General features: G+C 47.9%; 3 protein-coding genes across 7 annotated transcripts; 2 read left to right on the top strand and 1 right to left on the bottom strand.

The window, feature by feature from the left end:
• Positions 1-51: 51 nt before the first annotated feature.
• CAP1 (cyclase associated actin cytoskeleton regulatory protein 1) lies at positions 52-13,437 on the top strand. The gene is made up of 13 exons (XM_085305076.1): positions 52-157; positions 4,645-4,757; positions 5,198-5,298; positions 5,965-6,042; positions 7,983-8,126; positions 8,227-8,312; positions 8,851-8,956; positions 9,067-9,244; positions 9,944-10,134; positions 10,326-10,449; positions 10,544-10,626; positions 11,178-11,321; positions 12,001-13,437. The coding sequence occupies exons 2-13, from the start codon at positions 4,664-4,666 to the stop codon at positions 12,082-12,084; spliced, it is 1,413 nt and encodes a 470-aa protein (XP_085161202.1). The 5' UTR covers positions 52-157; positions 4,645-4,663; the 3' UTR covers positions 12,085-13,437.
• A 174-nt stretch (positions 13,438-13,611) lies between these two features.
• On the bottom strand, positions 13,612-19,002 carry PPT1 (palmitoyl-protein thioesterase 1). 2 transcript variants are annotated; one of them, XM_085305078.1, is made up of 9 exons: positions 18,923-19,002; positions 18,135-18,244; positions 17,172-17,299; positions 16,800-16,870; positions 15,897-15,999; positions 15,714-15,804; positions 15,095-15,193; positions 14,817-14,888; positions 13,612-14,368 (listed from the first exon to the last, which is right to left on the bottom strand). In XM_085305078.1, the coding sequence occupies exons 2-9, from the start codon at positions 18,216-18,218 to the stop codon at positions 14,246-14,248; spliced, it is 771 nt and encodes a 256-aa protein (XP_085161204.1). In that variant the 5' UTR covers positions 18,219-18,244; positions 18,923-19,002; the 3' UTR covers positions 13,612-14,245. The 2 variants fall into 2 exon arrangements, with proteins under 2 accessions (XP_085161204.1, XP_085161203.1); XM_085305077.1 differs by lacking the exon at positions 18,923-19,002 and adding an exon at positions 18,499-18,604.
• Positions 19,003-19,014: 12 nt separating this feature from the next.
• On the top strand, positions 19,015-24,160 carry LOC146595830 (sodium-dependent phosphate transport protein 3-like). Of its 4 annotated transcripts, XM_085305073.1 has the most exons (13): positions 19,015-19,629; positions 19,999-20,171; positions 20,429-20,513; positions 20,607-20,662; positions 20,739-20,826; positions 21,126-21,212; positions 21,655-21,773; positions 21,986-22,147; positions 22,351-22,483; positions 22,569-22,716; positions 23,068-23,158; positions 23,716-23,866; positions 23,976-24,160. In XM_085305073.1, exons 1-13 carry the CDS (start codon positions 19,533-19,535, stop codon positions 24,029-24,031), a joined length of 1,446 nt encoding a protein of 481 aa, XP_085161199.1. In that variant the 5' UTR covers positions 19,015-19,532; the 3' UTR covers positions 24,032-24,160. The 4 variants fall into 4 exon arrangements, with proteins under 4 accessions (XP_085161199.1, XP_085161198.1, XP_085161201.1 ...); XM_085305072.1 differs by having other exon boundaries at positions 20,429-20,662; XM_085305074.1 differs by having other exon boundaries at positions 19,545-19,629; positions 19,982-20,171; positions 20,429-20,662.
• Positions 24,161-25,033: the final 873 nt, after the last annotated feature.

Genomic DNA, 25,033 nt, shown 5'->3' with positions numbered 1-25,033 from the left:
GCGAGCGAGGCCGTGGCTCGGCGAGGCGGCGGTCCCCCGGCGCTCGCGCAGGGCAGCGGGGCGGGCTCGAGTCACGGCTCCGGTTTCGCCTGCAGGAGGGATCTGTCTGCAGCCGCAGGCGAGGATATTCCGGTAGTAAGGAGCGTCAGAGCGCCAGGTACTCTTTACGTGTTACTGTATACTTTTTTTTTCTTTGTTGCTGACTTTTCTCTTTAGTTTTTACATTTTGATGGTCAATAGGACAAGGTCGTGGGTCAAACTGATTACTTCAGTTTTGTATGGCAGTGAAACGAGAAAAATGACAGAGATGTTTCATGCATCAGTCACAGGATTTGGCACATCAGGTTCTGGAAGTCATTGGTATTTGTGCTGTAGATGCGCATCACTGGAAAATCGTGAAGCAGTAGCCTTGAGAAGCTTATGTATCCCATTTCTCTTCCTACAGAATCACCTACAAAAAGTAAAATGTGTCCTAAGATAATCCTTATGTCTCTGGAATATTGCTGAGCTTTCTGAAAGCCCAAAATACCCGATACTATTCATGGTAACAAACTTCGACCAAGCAGGTTCTGCTTGAGCAGGCACAGCTCAGGAAAAATGCCGACAAGGATTCCCAATAGAGAGCTTGTATTATATCCAAATTAGTTTAGACTTGAGATCTTTCATTACTTCCTTGGTCCTTGGTGGACTCATCATCCTGACTGGGGATTGGGAATAAAAGAGGAGAGTAAATCTGGCAAGCACAAATTGCCTATTTTGTGTAATTGTGATGAGCAAGGAGAGAGCCATAGGAGAGTGAAATGATACTTCTAATCTATCTTAATGTCTAAGTAAAAATGCCAAATAACATTTTTTTTAATGACTTCAATAGGTTTTGTTATTTGGGAGAGCTTAAATAGGATCCAGAGGGATTTTTTTTTTAACAGCCTTAGTTTTCTAAATGAAGTAGAGCAGTAATTCCAGGAGTAGGCACCATGGGTTCTAGACCAATGTCAACAAGTATTGTTGTACTATAAACAGCAGAGATCTCTGTCTTGGCAGCTGTTGAGACTACCAATAGCTGTCTTGTGTTCGTTTCTAGCCCTGACAACTCACTCTAAAATCAGTCATTTGCATCCTGTCTTGCTTCAAATAGTTCCTCACTCAGTCAGCTGAACTGTTTAAAAAAGAAAAAAAAATCTTTGGGCTTTTGGAACATGTAAATGCTGGAAATCATCTGGTAGCTGATCCCCTGGGATACTGCAATGTCAGTTCAAAAATAAACTATGGTATGTTCTTAATTTAGTTGTTCCATCTCCATTCCTTTTGACTGTAGAAACAGGAAGTGCTGATGCAAATTTCGTGTTGTTGACAGCAGTTTGTTGGGCTTCACAAAAACTGAATCCAAACAGAGGCACAGGTCTGCCTTGCATTGGCTCTAACACTAGCATTTGTTTCTTGTAAAATCTCTAAATGAGGAGTCAGGTTAGTGTACTGTCTTGGGCAGCCAGGTGAATTTTATTTATGCATTTTTCAGGAGGACTTGTTCACTCCTCAGAGGAGCAGCCTTTGGCTGACTGCTGAGGAACATACCGACTCCTTGACTTCTCTAAACAGRAAGCTCCTCTTACTGTGTCGTTGTATGTGATTGGCTTTGGATTAACATTTAACAAGTATTTTTACAAATGAATTTTTTTCCCCTTAATTGCTGTATGTAAGGCAGACTAGTTGTAAAGTGAAAGCTTGTTTTATGTACCACTGTAGTGAAAACCATGTTCCCAAGGCTTGACAGAAATAAAGGTTAGTTAATAGATTAACCAAATGTGCTATGAAAATGAATAGGCTTTCCTGAAATGTGAACTGCGCAAGCATTTGCTGTGATTTCATAACTTCTGCTCCATTGGTAATCAAAGTTCAATTGAATTTAAACAAGACCTAGATTTAAATCCTGCATTACAGTCCCAAAAGGGAGAGCTTCATCTAAACTCCAGTATCTGTCATCTGGAGAACTCTAACCCCTGCTGCATGGCATAGCTTGAAAACCTTTCTCCGCTTATTCTGAGTACAAAACAACGCACTGGACAAAAACGACTCTTAAGTGATCCCTATGTCTTCTTTTCCTGTTGAAAAAAAGGCCAGTAAGATCCCCTTATATATACTTTACTAAGGTCTCTGAAGTGCAATTTCTGACAAATTCTGCATTCGAAGTGCTCAACAGACAGAACACTATTTAGATATAGCCCGCACAGGTCGATCTTGTGATTTTTTGTCTTTTTTTTCTTTTTTTTCTCACTGTATGTTAGTCTTTCTGGATTGCAGACTCTTGCTGTTGATGCTGGGTAGATTCTTGCCTGTACGACTAAACCTTTATATTTCATGCAGACTGGGTTTGTGGATAGCAGAAGAGCTGTATCTATAGACAAGAGAGCATAGTAAGGGTGAGCCAGCTGCCTGCCATATGACTGTGTGTTGCCTGTACTTAATTCTGATTTTGCTGCCACGTTACCAGCTGACTTTTCTAGCAAGCTGTCCGTATGCTGTCCATCAAACAATTAAAGTGATTTCACTGTCTGTCAGACAGTACTGGATTTCCAAAGGAAAACACACTGAAGGCTGAACTCAAGAATGATCTGTCAAATGGCAAGGAGAATGAATTTCAAGGAGCAATATCTTTTAAAGGACATTGATCCCAACAGCATATCTAGGACTAATGCTGTATGGTCCTCGCTGTACAGGCCCACAACAGCATGTTTTATTCTTCAGGGTATGAAGCTGCTTTCCATCTGGACTTTCTGGTTTGTAATCCTGATTTGTAGCACAGCTTGCAACTCAGTAATRGGGCTGATCAGATTAGAGCTTCATATGGAATGTGGTGGGGATCAGTGGTGCAGAATAGCAGCTTTGTCCGCCTGGCACTCGGTAAAGCTGGTGTCCTTTCTGAAACCCCTCCACTGAACCCCTGTGCCTGCAGCTTGCTGCGCTCTCAAAGCACAGGGAAGCATCCTTAACAGGTGGCTCTCTAAAAAAAGTGTTCCTTCAGAGTGCTGAGAGCGGGGGAGGCGGAGCGCTGCTCTTGGCTGCACGCCTACTTGGAGACGTGAGCCCCATTCTAGATACATCGTCTTTAGTTGAAGCAGAGCGCTTCGGTCCTGTGGTCAGGATTTCTACATTGTACAGAATAAAAAAAGAAGTATTCATTACTGTTGATTATATGGATGACCGCCCACAAGTTCAGCCTCTCTAAACATTTTTTCATCTGGAATCCATCCAGTAACTGCTGTCCAGTTCTATGCAAAATATATCCTCTGGCTCACTTGCACGGAGGAGGAAACCGCTCTCTTCCTTTTTAGAAGGGGGGTAGCCTTCCCCCCATACCACAGTGCTGCTTCTCCTCATGCAGGCAGGCAAAAGAGGGGTGGGAAAGGACATTGTCTTGTGACATCAGTGCTGGTCATGACTAATGTTGGATCTGCCCCACGTCTTCTGGAATTCAGGCAAAAATGTGGACTTTAGAGTAGGGCTGAGAAGGCTTGCGAGCAAAAGCAAAATAATAGAATTCAGGGTTTAGTTTCTGAGGGGAAATCTAGTCCCATTTTATGTTCACAGCTAGATGAATCCTTTGGATGTGCTGGGGAATGTGCTGGGAAGAACATTCTCCTTCAGGCAATGTTTTGAGCTTTCACAGATTCTTGCAGTAAGAGGGAAGCTGTGTTCAGGCTGTAATCGTGATTCATATTGTAAAATGTTTCAACAACTGATAAGATAAAAATGTCATTGGTGTGTTGCTACTCCCTCCCTACATTTCGTGTGCATTAGTGTGCTTAGGGGGTGGCTTGTCTCGCTCCTTAGCGTTGAGTCTCTGCAAATCAGTAATTAATGGAAAGTTTATATTACACTTAAGACTTTTSTAGATGAGAAGCTTAAAATGACTTATGTGCCTAAATCTCTTTCCTGTGTGATAATTGCTTGCAGAGTAGATTCTACAGTCTAGATACAAAAGCCTGTAAGAAGAGAGTATGAACAGGGGCATATTGTTGTAGAAGTAGCTATGCATTCTCAGTTTGTGCAGCTGCCTGTCTTGGCATGTTCCTGGGTGGCTCATTTTGCACAAAGATGCTCTCAACTGTGGTGATGCTGGAGTCATAAATGTCTCTAGGTGGTATCTGGACTCCAGAAGGTCCCTGTGGATGTATTTGACTAATTGAAACCACCAGTTCTAACATGAAGTGCAGTGAACTCCTCCTAGTGAAGCAGTTAGATTTGACTTGCAATATGGTTGGAACTGGGACTTTGGCCAGTAACTAATTGCAGTAAGATTCTGTGCAGACCTTTGCTTTATTGAGTGATGTCTATACCAGGTAAGAAGATTAACTGTGTTAATATCCTAATAAGTGTAATAAGTACCTAGAGCAGAACAGAAACTATATGGTCTTTATGGATTGACTGGTCCTAAAAAGTGGCTGCGCGCATGGCTATTGCATAATCTGAATGCCCTTGCTAATGTGAGGCTACTTTGCCATCCATCACAAGGTGCAGAACAAGGCAGAAATTCTTCTTCTGGAACTGGTAGAGCTTGTACCAGACAGCTGATAAACCCTCTTGAATATTTAGCTTATGGTTTTCATACTGTCAGAGGAAACGAATAATAATAGTCTGTTTGTGCAGGTTGTGACCAGTGGTAGATATGGAAAGACTGGTTGAACGGTTGGAGAAGGCTGTGGAGCGCCTGGAGGTGGTGTGCCAAGGACCTGGCATGTGCGGAGATGGCTCTTCCAAAGGTAAAGCCCCAGCTGCAACCCCTGTTCACCAGCAGGTCACCTGCAGCAGTCGCTGTGCTGAATCATCAGCCGGGCAGTACAACAGTGTCAGGCAACAGCAGTACCTGTTGCAGAGCAGCCGATGCTTGTGCAGTACATGCAAAGAGGTGTTACATGAACTGGCTGAGGGGAAGTAAGTTTCACAGCAGATACTGCACAAATGCAAGGAGGCCTGTGGTTATCCTGCTAAGATAGGAACTTCCTGTGTCTGCAGCACTTCCCTTGCCTGCGTTTAGCTGCGTGCTTCAGGATGAGCGTTGTGTGGTCAGTTGACATGATCTTGGGAGAAGGTTCGGTGTGAAGCGGGTGGGTGGTGTAACCCAGGAGCACAGTGCATGTGAGTACTTGCAGCTCAGGATCCCACTGGCGGTAATATCCGTGCTGTCATTCTTTCTCCGCAGGAGTGGCACAGTATGTGCAGGCTTTTGATGCTCTTCTAGCTGGCCCTGTAGCTGAATACATCAAAATCAGCAAAGAAGTTGGCGGGGATGTGCAGAAACATGTAAGGTTCACTTTCTTCTCCCTCTGCTCTAAATAGATGCTGCTTATCCTTCAGGGGAGTTAAAGGCCAAGCATGCTGTCTGTGTTTGTATTCCTTTAGCACTTTTTTCTAGGATGTTAATAATCCCTTAGGGTTCAAGACATGCAGGTGGCCAGATAACCTCTAGTAGATTGCCACCTACCTATGCAATGCATCTAGCCTCCTTTGAAGCCTATGACAGTTAGGTGCCTTGCTCTCTTTATGGACTTTGGCACATGCCTTTAGGAGGCAGGTGAAGTATCTAATCACAGAGCTGTTAAGTTCTTGTTAGTTTTCCGTGAGGATAGTTGTCTCCAAGAATATGCACTGCTATCAGAGTGAGAAATGGATTACACACGCAGGCTTGCCTGCCTTTGCAACCATAACCAAGTCTGAGGTCAGAAGGCTAGATCTTGGCTAGATTAGCAACATGTTCTCTTATGTGTGGAGTTAACTATAGCAGCTCTCTGGACAGGTCGGTAGCTAATATATAATGATATGTTTCCCAACATTTGGGATCAGTATAACTCCTTTCTTACAGACTAGGAACTAGGGGCAGTGGGAGCTTAAATGACTCTCTTAGCATAATTGCACTGTCTACCAGTGATGCAGCAAGGGAAGCTCGCTCACATCTTTCTTTATGCTTAGGCTGAGATGGTTCATGCAGGCTTGATGAGTGAGAGGTCTCTTTTGGTGCTAGCGTCTCAACATCAGCAGCCAACAGAGGTAAGCATGGAAAATCCGTCATCGGAAACCTTGTATGCTGTTACTTCAGAGTTGGGGGTTAACTGTAAATGTAGGGGAACTGGGCCTACAAATCTGGGTTCCTTGAAAAGAGGAACCAGACTAGGCCTGGAGATGCTTCCATCCATGAGACGGCATTTGCTGAAAGTGCCACCTGTGCTGGATGCTCATCTAAATCCCATGCAGAATTCCAGAAGTTGATTTCTAGAGCTGCAGAACCATCCAGTAATTAGAACAGCAAGTTTTCTGTAACTGTCAAAGCAGCTTGTGCATATCATCTCACAGTCTTTGGTGCCACGTGAAACTTGAGAAACAATGCTGCACAATCACTGTGCCCTAAGATGCAAGCTACAGACAAGAAGCTGTCTGAAACAGGAGCCGCAGTACAATCTGCGCAGAGTGTGCTTTTCATTTTGTAATGCTAATACATCTTCAAGCATTGAACAGATTCCTTCTGTGATAGAATAGACGTTTGTCGTCTTCGAATGGTGTTCAAATAATAGCTAGGCTTTTAGGACTGATTTGTTCTTAGTGAGTAATTTAACACTTTACCTTAGCTTGCCACTTCTCAGCAGGATGTGAGTGACTGAGAATCTGATCCTGAAAGCACTGGCKCTTCCCTGCTGAGAAGTGATTTTCCTGAGCAACAGGATCCCACCCTACTTTTCTTTGCAGTTATTCTCTGACTCAGTTGTGGCTTCTGCTCTTACACTGTAGTAGCTGGATTTCTGTGCTACTTTGCTTTTCACTGCAAAATGTGTCTGCATCTTTTTCCACAAAGTCAGCACTGGAAAGTTGTTTATCTTTAACCAGGCTTGCTAGGATGCTGCTCTGTGTAGCCTCCAGCTCGAGAATCTGCTTATAAATTCCACTGACACGTTATTTAAATAAAGGATTATGAACAGACAGCAACCGTAATCCAGTGTAGGTCTTTGTGCAGGCTGCCTAGCAGGAGTCTAGTCAGTTCTGGAGTAGCCAGTTTAAAATGTTGAATGAGTGAACTCTTACTGCTTGTGTGTGTGTGTTGGGGGAAGCAGGGAGAGGRGAGGGATTTCCCCATATTGTTACCTGAGAATGGCATTAGGTTGGAGCTTTTTAAAGTGTAGTCTAGATAGTCATCSTAGCTCTCCATATTTTCATCTAAGCAGAGGAGGAGACAGCAAAGGAAAAGCCAAGGTAGGTTTTGAAAACCAAGTTTTGCCTAAGTTTATCTGTCACTACTGCCATCACCAGGAGAGAGACTTTCTGATCTTAAAGGAAAAAAAAGTGACCCAAGAGGCATCCCTTGAAATYTGTATTGGCTGGTCTCACTTCAGAAGACTTCTATGCGCTTACATTCAGATTTCCAAGTTGCCAACACCCAGGAAAAACTTTTATCATCCAAATATTAAAAGCTTGGATTGATTTGAGGAGTAATTTGAATCCTGAAGTCCAGGCATCATCTCAGTTTTGATGGGGTGAGTTGAGAACTTGCTGGGACTCAGATTGTAATGCCAGCTGGAGATCCCAAACTGCAAAATCCTACATAGGACTCCTTTTCTGCAAGCATTTATGGAGGAGAGGAAAAATTTGAAAAACTGTCTTAGCATTTGCCTTTCCTGGATTCTTTAGTTCTATTTCTGTCCTCGTTACTAACAAGCTTTGTCAGTGTCTCTTGGATTGTACATGAGTCACAGTTCTTGGCGTACTCCCATAATACCAGTCCGGCTGGACTATGACTTCAGCCCTGGAGAAGCTGGGCTTGGGACTGAGCTCAACTCATGGGAAGGGTCAAGTCTGGATGGGAGCTGTACAGGAACTTGCGCCAGTTGCARTCTTTCTCAGAATGACCATCATTTCAGGCAAAACCACCCATGAAGATGYGCTGCTGTTCTAGAGCAGTACTAACCTTCTTAATTGTTGCTGCCCTTCTTGTCTYGCAGAGTAAGTTCTCAACACTTCTGAAACCGATTTCGGAGCAAATCCAGATGGTGCAGAATTTCAGGGAGAAGAACCGTGGTAGCAAACTGTTCAATCACTTATCAGCTGTCAGTGAGAGCATCCCAGCCCTGGGCTGGGTGGCCATGGTAAGAACGGCAGTGGAAAACTKTTTCCGTGGGCTGGTAGGCAATGTCTGGCTCTCTGGTGCCTTAGCGGCTCTATGCCAATGTGTTCTTTCTTCTTTAGGCTCCAAAGCCTGGCCCTTATGTGAAGGAAATGACTGATGCTGCCATGTTTTATACCAACCGGATCCTTAAGGAGTACAAGGATGTGTAAGTTCACCTTCTTCCTTAAAAACATCACTGAACCCAGCTGACTGGGTGTACAGGGGCTRCTCTAGTATATAACCACAGCTGCCTTGATCTTAGCTTCATTCTTCTTTTTAAAGGTGGAGTATATTTATAAAGTCTTGCTCAGTGACTTTTTTCCCTTATTCTTTGGCCAAGATTACTTGTATTCATATCCTAGCTTGACTCTCTGGTAGCAAGCATACGGCCTTTCAGCATCATCTGGTGGCAGTCTGAACTGCTTTTCAAGGCAGCAAGATACATCTCAGAAATGTGTTTTGTTAGAATTACCAGACCCCTCAATTAAGCTGGGGTACAGAGCAGGCCTGTGGCCTTCCACCTCCAGGTGTAAGATGACTATTGAATTTGGAACTTCATGCTGGAGATTTGAGACTGCTGTGCTTGTCCAGCTGAGTCTTGTCTGCAGGCTGAGAGGTGGAGAGAAATAAGAATCTGTTCACAGTCTGTACATTGTGATGGCAAATGTGCTGCTTCACTCCTCATGATCTCCTTGTATCCTCAGAGATAAAAAGCAAGTGGACTGGGTGAAAGCTTATCTGAGTATCTGGACAGAGCTGCAGGCCTATATCAAAGAGTATCACACCACAGGGCTGACCTGGAACAAAACAGTAAGTGTTGGCTACAGCTGCAGGAACCTCTTAGAAAATGAGTGTTGCATGATTGTTGCAGCAGATGTGGAGCTTGTGCAATCATCTTTCCTCTTGCTGGCCTTTAACAGGGTCCAGTAGCAACAGAAGTGGCTAATGTACCATGCGCTCCCCCAGGTGGGGTTGCGCCTCCCCCGCCGGGCCCTCCTCCCCCACCTGTTCCTGCCCCCACAAGCTCCAGCACAGACACCTCCGCCTCCCGCTCAGCGCTGTTCGCCCAGATCAATCGGGGAGAAGACATCACCTCTGGTAGGTAGAAGCAGCTATCAGAGGGTGGGCAGCCGCGAGCGAGGATGTGCGCACGAGTACTGTTGTGCTGTGAATCCTGAAAGGCTGGCTTTTTTGATTCGTCTTTTGTTGCTGTCCATGAATACACCTGCTTAGAACGTACACTGGCAATAACAAAAGACCATCTGGTCTGGAGTATGAGGCTGGGAGCCAGAAGCAGTCCTGAGGCAATTCACAAGGACAAAGGGAACACATCTGATTTACCATTCTCAGCCTCATCTCTCAGGTGTAGTGAGAGATTATTTTCTAGCTGCGATGAGGAGAAAGGGAGGTCTTCAGTTGCATGTACATCTGAAGTACAAAAGTGCAATTTTTCACCTATTCATGCCTGCACAAAACTTAACCCTTTTGGGTTAAGCATATCAGGAAGGATGTGAAACAAAGGTGAGGTGCTTAGCTCGAGGCTTTTTCCAACTGTAGAATGGAGCAGCTGAGACCCTCTGGTTCTATGCCACATCTTATTTTCATTAATACTGAAACAGTGTTTCTGGCTCCCTCTTTCAATAGCTGTCACTCACAATTGGGGTCAACTTAGGCCCAGCTTCAAGAGCTGATTTGTATTCTAAAAAACATTAGTATGCTGATCACTAATCACTGATGTCTGGTGTCTGTGAAACTGCATTACAGAGGGCTGGAGCTCAGGTTTGGTTTCTTCTGCAGGCCTGAGACATGTTTCAGATGACATGAAGACCCACAAGAATCCAGCACTGAAGAACCAAGGGGGTCCTTTGCGAAGTGGACCCAAACCTTTCACTGCCCCCAAACCAGCATGTAGTGGTAATCCCACCACAAAAACCTCTCCGAAGAAGGAACCTCCATTGCTAGAATTAGAAGGCAAAAAGTGGAGAGTGGTGAGTGCCTGACATCAGCATGAGTGTGTGTTAGAGGGATRGAAGGAAGTTCCCCTAATCACCTTTCTTGTAAGAGGCATCAGCCCAAAGGAACATGCAGTTTTCTTTTAAAGGGTGTCCACTGCCCAGCCGTTCGTACAGATTAACTGGTCCTCCTCCCAAAATAAAGAGCACTTTCCCTGCCTTTTCAGGAAAACCAGGAGAATGCCACTAACCTGGTGATCAGCGACACAGAGTTGAAGCAAGTAGCATATGTTTTCAAGTGCACAAATAGTACACTCCAAGTCAAAGGCAAAATCAACTCTATCACCATTGGTAAGTGGAGCTACGCTCAAAACTGCATGCTGATCTGCGTGCAGAAGACTGAATCTGCAAAACCTTTTTCTGAGCTACTGTCTTCTACTTGCAGATAACTGTAAGAAGCTAGGACTGGTGTTTGATGATGTAGTGGGCATTGTGGAGATCATAAACAGCAGGGACATTAAAGTTCAGGTGAGTGTCTGCAACTTGCTGGCTGCCTAGGGTGTGAACCTGCACTGGACAATGGTGCATCTGTAGCACCTGCATCTTTGAGTTGTATTTAAAGAACAGGAATGTCCAGCTGTGGAGAAAGTTCATGAAACATCATCTGATCTAGGCTCTTCAGTTTGCCAAGCTCAGCCCTTTAAGGGCTGGAATTTACATCACTGAGCTGCTTCAGGGATCTAGATAAAAGATCAGTCTCTGCAAGGTGGGCAGTAGATCTGACTGCTCAAGTAAGAGGCCAACAGCACAATCTTACTCCGGTTCCAGTTTTGGTATCTGATATATGACAGGTGAATTGCCAGGTTTTTACTTTAGTTTTGTTCTAAAGAGACCAAAACAAGAAATAACCTTGGATTTTTGCCAAAGGTGGCAGTATGTGTTCTGTGTGTTCGGAGGAGGTGAGGGGTTGTTAAAGCCAAACAAACCTCTTGCCTTGAAGGCAACTGCAAAAGACAAATGTTGTGGTTGTCCAATTCAAGATGATGCTCCTGTAACTGCTGCTTTGACCAATCTGCTAGGTAATGGGTAAAGTGCCAACGATTTCCATCAACAAGACAGACGGTTGCCATGTTTATCTGAGCAAGAACTCTCTAGACTGTGAAATCGTCAGTGCCAAGTCATCAGAGATGAATGTCCTTATTCCCACGGAGGGCGGTGACTTTGTAAGTGTTGGGTTTTTGAACTCATTGTGGAGATGTACAAGAGGTGGAGAAAAGCAGGACAGGATGCCTTGAGAGGCAGGAATTTTTAGTACTACACAGCATTTCAGTCCAAGCGATAGCCTTTCCCGTATGTCTTGGAGGGGGAAGGATGTATACAAGGAAGGATCCTTCTGGGTCTGCTATTTGATCTTGATGTTTGAGAAGTATTATGCAAGGGGATGGCAGTGAGGAGAGTCAAAGAAAAAGAATTGGAGTCTTCCCCACTCCAGTGATCTTCCTTCCTGAAGGAGAATCTTGCTGCTGACTGGGGAATTTGCTATAAAGACAAGCCCTTGAGAAAAGATTATGGCAGGGCATGTTTTGAGCCCATCAGTGAGTGTCATAGTGAGGTCTAGAGTGACAATTCTAGACTCACACCTTTTAATCCTGGACAATGAGGTTGTGGATGATGATTAGGTGTAAAACCAGCAGATCATTTTGTTTTTCTTTGCAGTGAGATACTTGCTCTGTTTTGTGGGAGTTTCTTCTTTCACAGGACCCCAGAGGTCAGAACAGGCAATGTTTGGGGTACAGGAGGGGGCATAGCATGTGTCTAAGAAAAGTGCCTAAAGCAGTGGGAATAGTTACCTGTCTCAATCATAAACAGCTTTTTGATGACAATTCTGTTTTTACCCTCCAGACTGAATTCCCTGTCCCAGAACAGTTCAAGACAGTGTGGAACGGTCAGAAGTTGGTTACCACTGTGACAGAAATTGCTGGCTAAGCAGAAAAGCTCCAAGGCTCATGCCCTCCCCTGGCCCTGCTGTGGGACAAATCTGCTTTCAGATGATTCTCTTAGATTTCCTGTACCTTTCTGCTCTCCAACTGCTTCTCTTCTACCCAAGAGACACAGCTGCCTGCCATCACTGAAATACCTCTGGCTGGGATTTGGTGTTGGTGGCAGGTCAGTTATCGTCCACATCTATTAGCAGGAAGGTGTATTTTTTTCTCCCCTTGTCCAATCTAACTGCACCAATTGATCATGTCAGATTTTGGGTGGTGAACTTCACAGCCAATATTGGCAGTTGGCTTTCAGAGTGGTGTTCGTTGCTTTTTTTTTTTTTTTTAATATTGCCTTTAAGCAAACTGTTCATGTGAGAGGAAAGTTGTCCTTTTTTTTTTTTTTTTTTGAGTCAACAAATAATGATGTTGATTGGGGTCCAGAATACTTGGTTGCTATGGCAGATGTCTCAAAGGCATCCTGGAAGCTGCTAATTCCAGTTCTGGGTAGTAATCAGTGGCATTACAGGACATGGGAATGGTTTTGTTGGACCAAAGGCTGAGGACTTGGGCTGTAGCATTCCACACTGACTTCCCTTCCATCGTTCCTACTAGCTCAATGTATTTCTGATTGTGCCATGACAGGAGGCTTTTTATTAACTGGTGCCACAGTAAGACTGCAGTGGAGTGACTGCAGTAACCCTTCCCTGGCAGTCTGGCTGGTAGCCTGCAATTGAGCACCTCTTTCCATGAGCCCTCCACCCTCTAAAGGGAATCTTTGCCCTAGGGCTTCCTTCTCAGAGCAGCTGAACTCAGGTTCAGTCTTCCAGGACAGTTCTCCTGAACCTGTCCCCTTCTGCAGAGGAATGGTCTCCTTCATTCCAGGGTCAGTAGTGTAGTGCGGTAAACGCCTGAGTTGGATCAAGTTGGTTCATCGCTCTCTTTCTCATTGGCATTCATTCACCACAGAGTGAAACTTCTCAACCTCCCCTTTTCCCTGTTGCTTGGCTCTTTACTTTCCTGGAGGCTTGTCGTCTCTGTTCTAGGGCCCTGGAGCAGAGCACTGAATCTAAAAAACAGTACTGTACTGACCCATACAGGGCGCTGCACGTGCTTTGACCTTCATGTTTCCAATGCCTCGGGTGGCGTAAGCATATCTTAAAGGCATTTCCTCTGTAAAGTGTCAATGTTCTCTTTCTCTAGGACAAAACTTATAAAAAAAATATGCAATTTTTTTTTATTTTGAGACTGTCCTGTGACTTGTACTTGTCTTCTCCTGAGGCTTGTGGAAAAACCTTTCTTATGTACTTAAGATTATACAGAAGATAGAATAAAGTTAATGCCAACTTGCTCATTACAGTGGCTCTCGTTTACTCTGTGTGGAGACATACAGAACTTCAGGTAGGACAAAATGCCCCTTCCTGCATAACTCTGCTGAGACTAYTTTGAAGAACACCTGCCCCATGCAGCAAAACTGAAGAATAAATACAGACTTTCTCCTTCCCTGAATGGACCTGCCAGTAATAACCCCTTTTTTAGTTGGTTAGATGTRAAGTTTTTATTGATATGAATTGCTGTACAAAGTGCATAAAACAAGCCTTTAGTTGAAAACTGTTAAAGGTGTTAATACCCACTTAATGCAAAACCCTCCCTTTTCCCTAGAATCACCTAAATTTGGCCCTTTTCCCTGCCTTGAAGTAGAGACTCTACTCTTTCCTCTGCATACAGCCATGTAAGTCTACGTGCTGATTTCCTTCAGCAATGCAGCATATTTGAACTAGTGATTTTGGTTAACAGTGCCATTGCTTCTCAAGAAGAACAGGTACCAGGGGCTGTGAATGTGACTGTTAAAACCTCGCAAGCAACTCAGCCATTTTACCACGACCAAGTGACTGTAACAGCCGCACCTCTGACACCCACACACAGGTAGCCTTACCAAGGCCTGCGCAGGATTGGAGTGCTTTAGGGTTAGTTTAATTACATCCAGAGGAATCAGTCTCCTACTGTCCTGCAACAGGGGTGCCACCTCTGCATACTCTAGAACTGATGAGCCAAAAGCCCCCCCCCCAGGCTTGTACACAAAAAGTGCAATTGCACAGTAGCAGCTGCATTAACTACAATGACAGAACCTCCACAGTGCTCTCACATAATGCTTCCTCTTAGGTTCACTGGAGGAAGGGGAGGATAGTGGTGTAAAACCACTCTTCTGAGAAGTGCAGGTGATCCCCTTTTACCCCCAGGAACACCAGCCTTCCTGCTTTGTCCATCTCCTGCAGCCCCAGGCGATCCTGAAGAGAGAGAACTGTTACCATAGCAGTGCTTGGCCATAGCAGGGCCTGAGGATCCTGACTGAGACACAGCTGCCGCAGCAGCAGTGGCTGTGGCAGGCTAGAGTGGGTTCCACCTCTGCTCTTAAGTTTTTCAGAGAACAGAGAAAGCCAGATTTGGATGACTCTTATAACAAGGCTTTAAAAGGAGCAGAACTCATTACACAAGCAATCAAGACGGTCTTGTTGCAGACCTGAGATGGTTACTGTGATCCTTGCTGCCAGGCCTGGCCTAGAGGTAAATGCCTTCTCAAACAGCTACTGGCAAGAGAAGCCCATGCTGCAGGAACAGCAGAGCAGTGACTAGAGCAGAGCTGCTGGATTTAGAGCTCCTAAAATCTCTTACTTCAGGACACTATCTTCTTCAGAGTGAAATAGTAGAAACCYCTCAGCACCCAGGAGAACATACCTCTGTGTACAGCAATGTCTCCTTCAGTGGAACAGTCTGCTTGGCTTGGCCACTTTTGTAAAATCCAAACCACTGTCAAAATAAAAACAAGGAAACAGTTGCTGAAGGGCTCACAGGAGATAGTTGCTGTCTGAATAAGCTAGTTTATCAGGCTTATGTTTGCACGGCCTGCTTTTCACCAAATTCAAGTTCTGCCATCAAAGGTAAACCAGAAATGCGCAAAACAAACAAATATGCAGGACCCTGGCCAAAGGCAGCATCCATCCTGCTTGCCTCACCTCAGAGGCTGGAGGGTCAACCATGGTATCATTGAGAAATTTCACCATCACAAACTTCTTTAGAGCCATCAAGTTTTTCTTGTATGTCTCATTGATGCCCTGGATGAAAATAYAGAGAACAGATCTAAGATACTGGAAGGCCCCCAGCAAGACACATGGAGTAGGAAACTGCCTGCTTTCAACTCACTCCATACCTCTAGAGGAAACCCTGGACTGCACCGGCCCTGTAGCCAGGAACATGTTTCCATCATCAGTCTCCCCGTGCTGTGCTCATGTCACTCAGCCTCACCTGTAAAGGTGAGCCTCAGGCTGTAAAGAGGAGGTGGCTCTACCCTCCCTCCAGGAGAAGGTTGAAGATTTGCCCACTAGTAAGTGGATGCATGGATTGAGCACTGTGTGTATCTTTACTCAGATCACTCTGAAGGTGACAAAAACTGCTGACATGGGACAAGTCTCATTCATAAGTCTCTGAAAATGCTTGATACACTCCGGGCTGCAGGGCACAAATGCTCCCCTTCAAATGCTATCAAAGGTACTGTCGAGAAGAACAAACATGGAGGAACTCACTACTCAGGCTTATGCTCTACTGCTAGCACTTACACATCAGTAAGGTACTTACCCTCTCTTGATTTATGTCAGCCAAAAAGATGCTGTGTTTCCTGTAGTCCTCCTCCTTCAAAGGGTCATGCCAATACTGCGCTTGTACCAAACTGAAGACAAGAGAAACCAAAGATCAAACTGGAAACCCAGAGCTGCCCACATGGGCCTGACCCCATCTTTGCAGCCTGACGAATATACTCACTGCTCCTGAACAGCTTGCGTGTAGGCGCCCAGATCCAGTGTCTTTCGGATCCAGTCACAGATATGGGAGCTCTCACCAGGACAGCGTGGAAAGCCATATACTCCTGGGTTATGCAGATGTGTAACAACTCAGTAAGCCAAACCGAAATCTACTTAATCTCTCCATCTGGTAAAGAGCCACCCTCTCACAGACCAGTGGCGGGAATTACCCAGGGAATCAGGAGGCCTTTAATCCTGCAATCCCATTATGTAGCCCTCCTGCCCCTGGGCATTATTATACACAAAGATAATGGATGGTGTTCTTGCACTGACCAGCAACTGATGTTGCTATGGAGAACAGAACAAGCAGAAGAGTCTCCAGCTCACCTAATCTGTTCCCAGGAGGTTTCAGGACAGTCTGCTACCAGTCTGCCCCACTACACTACAAAGAAGTAGATTCAAGCCATGGAACTTCCCAGGGGAGAGTATTTGAAATTCATTGCCAGCCACTCTCTCAGATACTTAACTGCACAGCTCCTAAATTACATTTTGTACTGCCTCTTTAATTTACCATGAAAAGCACCTCCCTTTCCTCAGGGTTTTAGCTTTCCAGATGCTGATTGAAAAATATCCCTGTGACCCAGGAAGCAGTGAGAAACTTCCTCTTCACAAACAACTTATCCAAGCTGCTTACAAGGTGTATAATAATTCTGCCTGGACAATAAGTCCCTTTGCCCTACCAGCTAAGCAAGACCAGCCCAGAAGATAATGTAGTCGGCTATCTGAGCCAAAGCAGATCACCAGCTTCAGATGGTTTAACTCACAAGAAAATCAGTTTTCAGAAAGAGGCCAAAACATTCATCCCTTCTGCCAAGAAGGGCCCTCCATCATGGTTAGGGTTTGTGATAGCTTAAGAGCACACTACCTTGGTGCTGCCCCCCAACGGAGATCAGATTGAACATGGGTGGAAAAGGACACCTCTGGGCTACCGCCCTCCTGTGGAGAAAAATAAAGGAGCTGAGTTAGCACAGCCGGTAGTGAAGATTGCTGCTGCATGGGCTAAGGCACTTGGGTAACCTTTGCARATATAACTGAGCCCTCCTGAGAGGGGAGAGCTTCAGGCACTCAGGAAACAGCACCCTCCTTCTGTCTTCTTGCCTCCTTTGACATGCTCTTGCCTTCATRAAGGGGCTTAAGTGACAGTTCACTTAATACTTTAGAGTGTTTAGAGTTTTAAGTATCACAATCCAAAACCCACTGAAAAGTCACTGGAAATACAGCAGAAGTGTCAACTTACAAGAACTGGCCTCCTTGGGAGAAGCCCATTGCATTGTAGCCTCCTTTCAGGCGAGGGTCCTTTGCGAGCTGGCTACACACCTCTCTCACTTGATCATTTACATTCATAAAGAAGCTGTTCTCCATATCCTGGTGAATTAGTCAGATTAAAAATTACAATTTGTGCTTTACAGTAGCTTACAGATCTACAAGCAGATGACTAACAGTGCTGCTTTTGAAAGAGGACATTTAAYTTTCACAATGTAACAGAAATGAAATCCAAGTTTTGAGACTTCCTTTTATCAGGTCATTCTTCCTGTTCTACTGGCAAAACTCTTTTATACAGAACAGTTACATTTCCTCAGACATCTTAACAATATGAGTCGCTTTAGGATTTTTTTAAATACACACACACATATATTTTATATATATATATATATATATATATGTAAAAAAAATTCACCCATACTTTCCAGCTCCTAGAAAATAAAGACTGCGTTATCCTGAGAGACTATTTAAAGACATTCAGTAGGGCTATGCAGAACAGTCAAAAATACAAAGGTGCAAAAAAAGCTTATATCTTTATTCTACTGGCAATGTATAGCAAGCAAGTGCTTGCAAATCAAAGAGGAACGTGACAAAAAGTGTCACGGAACAAAGCTCTACCTTAAAAGACTATGGCAGCTTATCACATGTCTTCGTATTATCTAGAGTGGTTATAGAAAGCTAATCAGTGGATTTGCATAGTAATCCAATTTGGACTAGGGATTTGTTTCCTTACCAGTTCTGTAGGTATTAGTGAGACTTTATTGTCTGCTACCTGTCAGAGCTGTTTCCTTCACGAAGAAGGAAATTAACAGGGACAACTTAGAGCAATCCTCCTGGAACCAAATCAAGAGCAGAGACTGCAGTAATTACCGCGCCTTCAGATCTGCACAGAGATCAGCAGCCTGCGAAGGCAGCCGAGCCAAGCAGAAAGATTTACCTGCATCACGTTGTTTCCAATCTTGAGAGACAGAACATAAATCCCTGGTATTTTCGCCTCAACTATTTTCTTGATGTAGCCCATACTTTGCGGATTGCAGCAACTATCTCCTGCGGAGGGGAAGCTCGTTAGGTACCASGACGCCACAGCTCCGAGGACGTCCCCGCCGCCGAGAGCTCTCAGGCAGGGTGGCCCGGGGCAGGGGGGACCCGCAGCGGGCCGGGCCTGCCGAGCCCCCCACGACCTCCACCCCCCGGAGCGGCCCCGCCGCCGGGGCCGGGCCCTCACCCCGCGCCCCTGGAGCGGCCCCGCCGCCGGTCCCTCACGCCCCGGAGCGGCCCCGCCGCCGGGGCCGGGCCCTCACCCATGCCGTGCCAGATGACCAGCGGCACCGCGGCGGCCGCGCAGCCCAGCGACAGCAGCAGCGCCGCCGCCGCCGCTCTGAGCGCCGCCATCTTGAGTGAGCACATGACCGGGGGTGGGGGGCGTGGCCTGAGCGTGGGGGGCGTGGCCTGAGGATGGAGGGGGCGGGGCCGAGGGGTGGGACACATGGACCCGGGGAGGGTCCGGGCCTGCTGGGGGGGAGTCAGAGACGGACCCACGGACGGGGCCCGCCGCCCCCGGACAGACACCGGGACGGACCCACGGACGGGGCCCGCCGCCCCCGGACAGACACGGGGACGGACCCACGGACAGACCAGGCCGGTCTGGCGGGCTGGTTTGAGCCCTGGCGTTTGCCCCTCCTGGCTCAGGTTCTCCCAAAGATCCCAAATTCTGCGAAAACGCACGTGGCAGCGTCCTGCTCCCCACTCCGGAGACAGATGCCAAAACCGCGGTCACGTGGCCTGCCGCTCACGTGACCCCGTCCATCCACATCTGGATCGTGGCCTCCTGGAGGGAAGGCAGCCCTCACCATCCACATCTGGATCGTGGCCTCCTGGAGGGAAGGCAGCCGGCACTGGGAGGCCGGTGCAGAGGGGACTCCGCTGGGGGTTGCGAGTCACGCTGGGGGGATGGCGCTTCGCTTGATGAGGCCCAGAGCACGGACGGCAGGAGCTGCCCAGCGCAGGAGGGAGCACGCCGCTGTGGGGAGACTCCGTGGCTTTGTCGTGATCAATGGTTAAAAAACGGGGATGCAAATAAGACCGACCCGGGGAGCTCTGATGCTGCTGTAAATCAGATGCTCATAAAGCTCCTGTGCCCTTCGCGCTGGCCGCGCAGGCGTCTGTGATCACCAGCCCTGCAGCGCACTCACTGTGCCGCTAGTTACGTGGTCAGAGGAAATGCCAGGGGCCAGTTTGGAGCGGTCCGTCTGCTCCYGTGTTTACCGATGTCTGAAATTCACTTTCCCAACAGTGCAGGAAGTTGTCTCGAAGAGAACTTGCTGGCAGGAGGGAGATGCAGTGCCATGCTGACACCACGCAGACAGAAGACAGGCCAGAGGCAGAGCAGGATGAAAGTCCTCTGCTTGCTCAGCAGACGTCCTTCAGGACAGGTAAATCTACTCCTTAGAGAGGAGCAGGGTGAAGTGAGGCCCTCAGCAGGGACTGGCAGCCASAAGCCTCTGATTTTGACATGTCCTCTTCATCCTCAGGCAAGTTGCCTTGCMTCCCTGCCCCTCTGTTTCTCCTTTGAACAAACTGACACACACAAAGTGCCATCCCTGCAAAGGAGGAGGGAAGGGGCTCACAGGAGGTGTTATGAAAGATACTTGCAGGGTATCTGGAAAGAGCAATGGGTTGCTGTAGTAAGGTGATCGTCTGGGGCTTCCTTCCTCCTGGTGATGTGGATATGCACAAGTGGGTGAGATTTAACCTGCAGCCTCCCTGACCAGCTCCGGTTCGCAGGTGCTCTCCTTCTGCAGGGCTCTGCTCAGCTCGCTGTGGCCTGGCTCTTGTCCTGCACATCTCTCTCTTCATGGCATACTCGCTCCGGGTTGGMCTCAGCATCGCCATCGTCGCCATGACTAACAGCAGCATTCCGCACGGCTCATCCMGCATCAGTCCCAACAGCTCCCACCGAGGATCTGCTCAGGGTGTAAGTGGAAGGCAGTCTCAGATAACTGATAGCTCTGTCCATCCTTGTGTTTCCATGCAGCATGGACTTGGAAGCAGCAGAGAAAAGCCTTGAGGCCATGGGGAGTGAGGGARCAGAGAGCTCGTAGTTTGTTGTACTCAGAGCTGTGTTTCCTGGATGCTTCTCCCCTTCTGGAAGAGTCTGTGCCTGGAAAATAGACCTCCCCCTGCCTGGGTTATACACTCACCCCTCTGATAGCCACTTTCGGTTTCCTCTAGGCCCCGGTGTACAACTGGAGCACTGAGACTCAAGGGATCGTCCTCAGCTCCTTCTTCTATGGCTACGGCCTCACGCAGGCGCTGGGTGGGTACTGCTCCGGGCGCTTCGGAGGGAAGCACGTCCTGGGCAGTGGGCTCCTGCTCACCTCCGTGCTCACCCTCCTCGTGCCCCAAGCAGCAGACCTTGGCGTGAGGTTCCTCATCGGGCTGCAGGTGCTGCTGGGCTTGGCTGAGGTCAGTGTTGGCTCCAGGCACTGCCACACTAGGAAACTTGCTCTGGTTATCTCCAGCTCCCTCCTGTCCCTTGCAGGGGGTGATATTTCCAGCTCAGTACACACTCTGGGCAAAATGGGCCCCTCCGCTCGAACGCAGCAGACTCATGAACATCGCTGATGCAGGTAATACTTTCCCTGCCACCAATTCAGTGGGTCCAGGACCTCACCCCTCTTTTCCAAGCCAGTCCTTGTAGCAGCCTCGAATTCAAAGCTGTGAGTCCTGGCAAAGTGTTAGCAGCCATTCTGCCTCTCCTTCTCCCATCCTGTGTCTTCTCTGTCTCTTTGGCTCAGGTTGAGTGGGGGCAGGGGAGGTCTCTCACACATCACTCACTGCTGGCCACAAGATGTGCCAATTGCATCCAGAAAGGGTGCTGGGGTACTACAGACCCATTAAACCAATCTTTCTGGTTTCTGATCCCTAGGATGCACTTTTGGGACTTTCTGTGCTCTCCTTGTGGCTGGGATCATCTGCCAGAGTCTGGGATGGCCCTTTGTCTTCTATATCTTTGGTGAGTAATRGCCCATCACATTGCTCTACTTCAGCCCCACTGCAAAGCATTTACTGGCAGAGCTCCCAAAAGGTTTCCTCCCTCCTCACTAGTCCCATACAGAGCTCTGGACTCCCCTCTCTCCCTCAAGTCAGGATGAAACTTTTTTTGCCAGGGTTCTCTTACAGGAATATGCCTTTACTGAACATGTCATGCCGTCAGCCCAGCCCCTTCCACTGTGAGTGATGGGTTCAGCTAAAGCGCAGCAGCYCATGACCTTTCCCATCTTCCTGCTTTCGCTGTATTACTAGTACCAGCCTCCACCCCACTGGCTCTCAGCTCTTCCACRTTTCACCCCTTGCCTTCTCCTGTCCTAGCCTGACAGGGCACAGGGTTGGAGTCATCCTATCTCCAGGATGAACATCCTAAGAGTAGCTGGCACTGACAGCTCTGCACTCCTCAGGTGGTGTTGGCTGTGCCTGGTGCCTCTGCTGGTTCCTCCTTGTGTATGAAGACCCTGCACATCACCCTTGGATTAGTGCTGGGGAGCAGGAGTACATCATGTTGTCGCTGGCTCACCAGGTACTCACAGTTTTTTAACCATGACTGATCATGCTGCAGACACTGTGGCAAAGGAACTGCTCTTAGTAAGTTTGGCTGGGCGCTTTATACAGTGGCCAAGGTAGTCCCAGTCTGCTCAGTAACAAGTGGAGAGGCCAAGGAAAGAGTGAGCAGCCTGCCTAGGGGATKGGCAATCAGGAAGGAGGCACTGACCCATCAATTTTCCCTTCCAGGGCAGCTCTCATGGCCGCTCCCTTCCACTTGTGGCCATGGCTAAATCACTGCCTCTTTGGGCGATTGCCATCGCCTGCTTCTGCACAGACTGGTTGTTCTACATGCTGCTGACCTCCATGCCCACATTCATGAGCAACGTCCTCCACTTCAGCCTCACAGAGGTGAGTGCTGCCCTGAGGCTGGTCCCTGCAACAGGGACGGGACTTCGTCCCTCTGTTCAATGGGAATGGGGGGAGATTCCTCGGGGACATGCCTTCTTGGGGGCTGGTGGCTCTGCGACAAGCAGTACTGCAGTCGCGGAGTCCTTGGCTCTGTTGCTTCAGGCCATGGTTCTCCAGACAGTGCCTTGTTCTCCACTCTGCAGAACGGCCTTCTGTCTGCCCTGCCCTACATTGGGAACGGGCTGGGGCACATCCTGACTGGACTGCTGGCTGATTTCCTTTTGGCCAGGCAGGTGCTTGGCACAGCAGCTGTCAGGAAACTTTTCTCAGCGCTAGGTGAGGACAAGCTTTCATCTCCCATCCAGCCTTTCCAACACATTTATGTGGCCTGTAATAAAACACATCCATTTCTACTCCTAAGGGATGCTGTTCCCAGCTGTCTGCCTGGTGGCCGTGCCTTACATTGGCTGCAGTTCCACGGCTGCCGTGGTCCTTCTAACACTGGCTCTTACGATAATCAGCATGACGGGGGCAGGCATCAATATTAACCATGTTGATATAGCTCCTAGGTAAGTGGGTCAGTCGTCACCTCCCTGGCTTTGCACCTCTCCTGTCCCTGATCCCAAAAGGTTTCTGCTACTCCCGTTGCTTCTTCTTTCCCTCATCTTCTGCAGCTGGTGAATTGTAAGCTGAGTAGTAAAATAGAGGTCTAACATCTGAGCGTYGCTCAGCAGGAAAGGCAGTGTTCATGCAAATGAGCCCATGGACTTTCTTTAAATAGGTTTTAAAACCTGTTTGTTCTGGTTGAAGATCTCAGTCTGTTCCCCTGCAGGGAAGGGACTGGCAGAACCTAGTCTTCTCTCTTCTTGTGACAATTTCCTCTCTGCCTTGCTCAGGAAATCTTTGCTTCCTCTCCCCAGATATGCAGGGTTCCTGCTGGGAATCACAAATACTTTTGGTATAGTCTCAGGAATTATTGCTCCCACTGCAGTCGGACTTCTTGTCAGCCAGGTAATTTGGGGCCATAAACCACAAACATATCCCTGGAAGAAAACAGATCCACTCTCAAAAATGGATCTTTTCTTTGCACTAAATCAAAAATTACTCCCAGCCAACCCCTTCCTTCCCTGGGCTCCCTCTCCTGAACCAACATATGCCATGTAGCACCCAGCAAACCAGAACTCTAAACCATTCTGAGGATACATGGATGAGTCAGAAAGCAGGAAGAGCACCACATGGGCCGCGTCTGGATGTACTTACAGATGGGGAGAGACTGGAGGGAGTGGGGTGAGGAGGAAGCTCTGTGCCAATGAGGAAAACTTCCCGAATTCAGTATAGCTCACAGTGTTTCCAAAGATGCCAAGGCAGGAAACACATCTCCAGGTAGAGGGGGTTTGACATATGTATAGAGCTGAGCAAAGCTCTTCTGTAGTTGATACTAGTAGCAAGCAGAGGATGGAGACAGACTAATTAAGCGCCTATGGTCTGTGTGGCACTAGCTGGGTGATCTCTACATGGAGATAAAGAGAAAGGTGATATTACTATAACCTGTTCTTGGGCTCCCCCAGGATCTCCAGACTGGCTGGAGGAATGCCTTCTTCGTATCTGCAGCCCTCAACCTGTTTGGCCTGATCTTCTTCATAGCCTTTGGCAGTGGGACCATCCAAGACTGGGCTAGAGAAGAGGCTGCTGTGCAACGAGAGCCACCTGCAAGGGAAGGTACCTAGTAAGGGACTGGGCTGCAAATGAGTGTGGATCAGACAGGAGTCTCCATCCTGTCCTGAGGATGCACCAGCCCTTTGACCCATGTTGCCTGCTGTACATTTAGCCCTGCCTTCAGCCTTTGCCCACCAGAAGGAACACCGCAGCATGGACAGATCCTAACTGAGATCCACAGAAAGTAAAGTTGGCTGTTGGCCGAGCTCTGTAAGGGGCCTGCCGCTCTGTTTCTAGCAAAGCTGTTCTTAGGTGAAGTAAATCAATAATGAAGTAGTAAAGTAACGTTACTTTTTACTAGTGGCCTCTCGCTCCCTCTGCATGGAGATTCCTAACAAGTTTTTTTCTCAATGAGACAAGCTGATTTTTCATTCATCCTTCATCTCTTTTTTAGAAGATTTCTCAATGCAGGGAGGAAAATGGGGTGGGGGGAGGGGGGCAGTGAGGGCTACAGCAAGCTCAGCCTAGCAGCTCTGAATAGGAAGGCAGGGATGGTGATGACCAGAAAAGGCAGCGAGTCGCTGTCATCCTTACCCTGGTGAGAGCCTCATTGCAGGTGCTCAGCCGAGGGGCATAACGTGGCCACTGAAAGAGGTGTTTGTCCCCATAAAGGGGTGTGAATTCAGCTGCCCACTTCCCAGAGCAGCTGTGTTAACGCTCTGCTCCCAGCTGACAGGGCTGGGGCACTGGACTGGGGCTCCTCCCTTGCTGCAAACTAAGTTAAAAGGGTGCAAAAAGAGGATAAAGAACCCAGGTGGAGACCTGAAACTCACAAAAGCTGCCCTGAAAGAGTGAAGTGAAATTGAAACAGTAGGTTTCTCCCTCTGATTCGGGGAAACTGGCAGGGGAGAAGGGGGGGTGTTGCAGCAGATGCAGCCCACGGCTTTGGCTGGCTCTGAACTTGCCCTCTCGGCTCCCCGAAGGCCGTGCCCGGGGGCAGGAGAAGGGCTCGGGGCTGACGCGACCCTCCGGGGCTGGGTACAGCGGAGGGCTCAGGGCCGCGGCCCGGGTCGGCGGGCTGCGTGGGGAGGGCCGCGCAGCCCGCGCCCAGCCCCGCCTGCCTCCCTCCGGGATCCACACCTGCCCGGGGCTCACGGAGCCCGGGGCGAGGGCCAGAGGCTTGCTCGAGCAGGCCCCCGGGCGGGTGGAGGGGGGCTCCGGGGCGCCGAG

The sequence above is a fragment of the Rhea americana genome, unplaced genomic scaffold (assembly GCF_003343005.1).
Source record: "Rhea americana isolate MKP2758 unplaced genomic scaffold, rheAme1 scaffold_215, whole genome shotgun sequence".
NCBI lineage: Eukaryota > Metazoa > Chordata > Aves > Rheiformes > Rheidae > Rhea > Rhea americana.
The sequence above is the reverse complement of the archived record's forward strand: the minus strand, read 5'-3'. Positions and strand labels throughout refer to the sequence as shown.

What these genes read in the sequence shown, in the direction of transcription:
- CAP1 (XM_085305076.1), top strand. Translation starts at nt 4,664, where the DNA reads ATGGAAAGACTGGTTGAACGGTTGGAGAAGGCTGTGGAGCGCCTGGAG. An exon ending in GGCTGACCTGGAACAAAACA is followed by an intron (nt 8,957 to 9,066) that starts GTAAGTGTTGGC and finishes GGCCTTTAACAG; the next exon opens with GGTCCAGTAGCAACAGAAGT. An exon ending in GCAGGGACATTAAAGTTCAG is followed by an intron (nt 10,627 to 11,177) that starts GTGAGTGTCTGC and finishes CCAATCTGCTAG; the next exon opens with GTAATGGGTAAAGTGCCAAC.
- PPT1 (XM_085305077.1), bottom strand. Translation starts at nt 18,604, where the DNA reads ATGTGCTCACTCAAGATGGCGGCGCTCAGAGCGGCGGCGGCGGCGCTG. An exon ending in TCCCAAGGAGGCCAGTTCTT is followed by an intron (nt 16,871 to 17,171) that starts GTAAGTTGACAC and finishes TTTTCTCCACAG; the next exon opens with GAGGGCGGTAGCCCAGAGGT. An exon ending in TTGACCCTCCAGCCTCTGAG is followed by an intron (nt 14,889 to 15,094) that starts GTGAGGCAAGCA and finishes TTATTTTGACAG; the next exon opens with TGGTTTGGATTTTACAAAAG.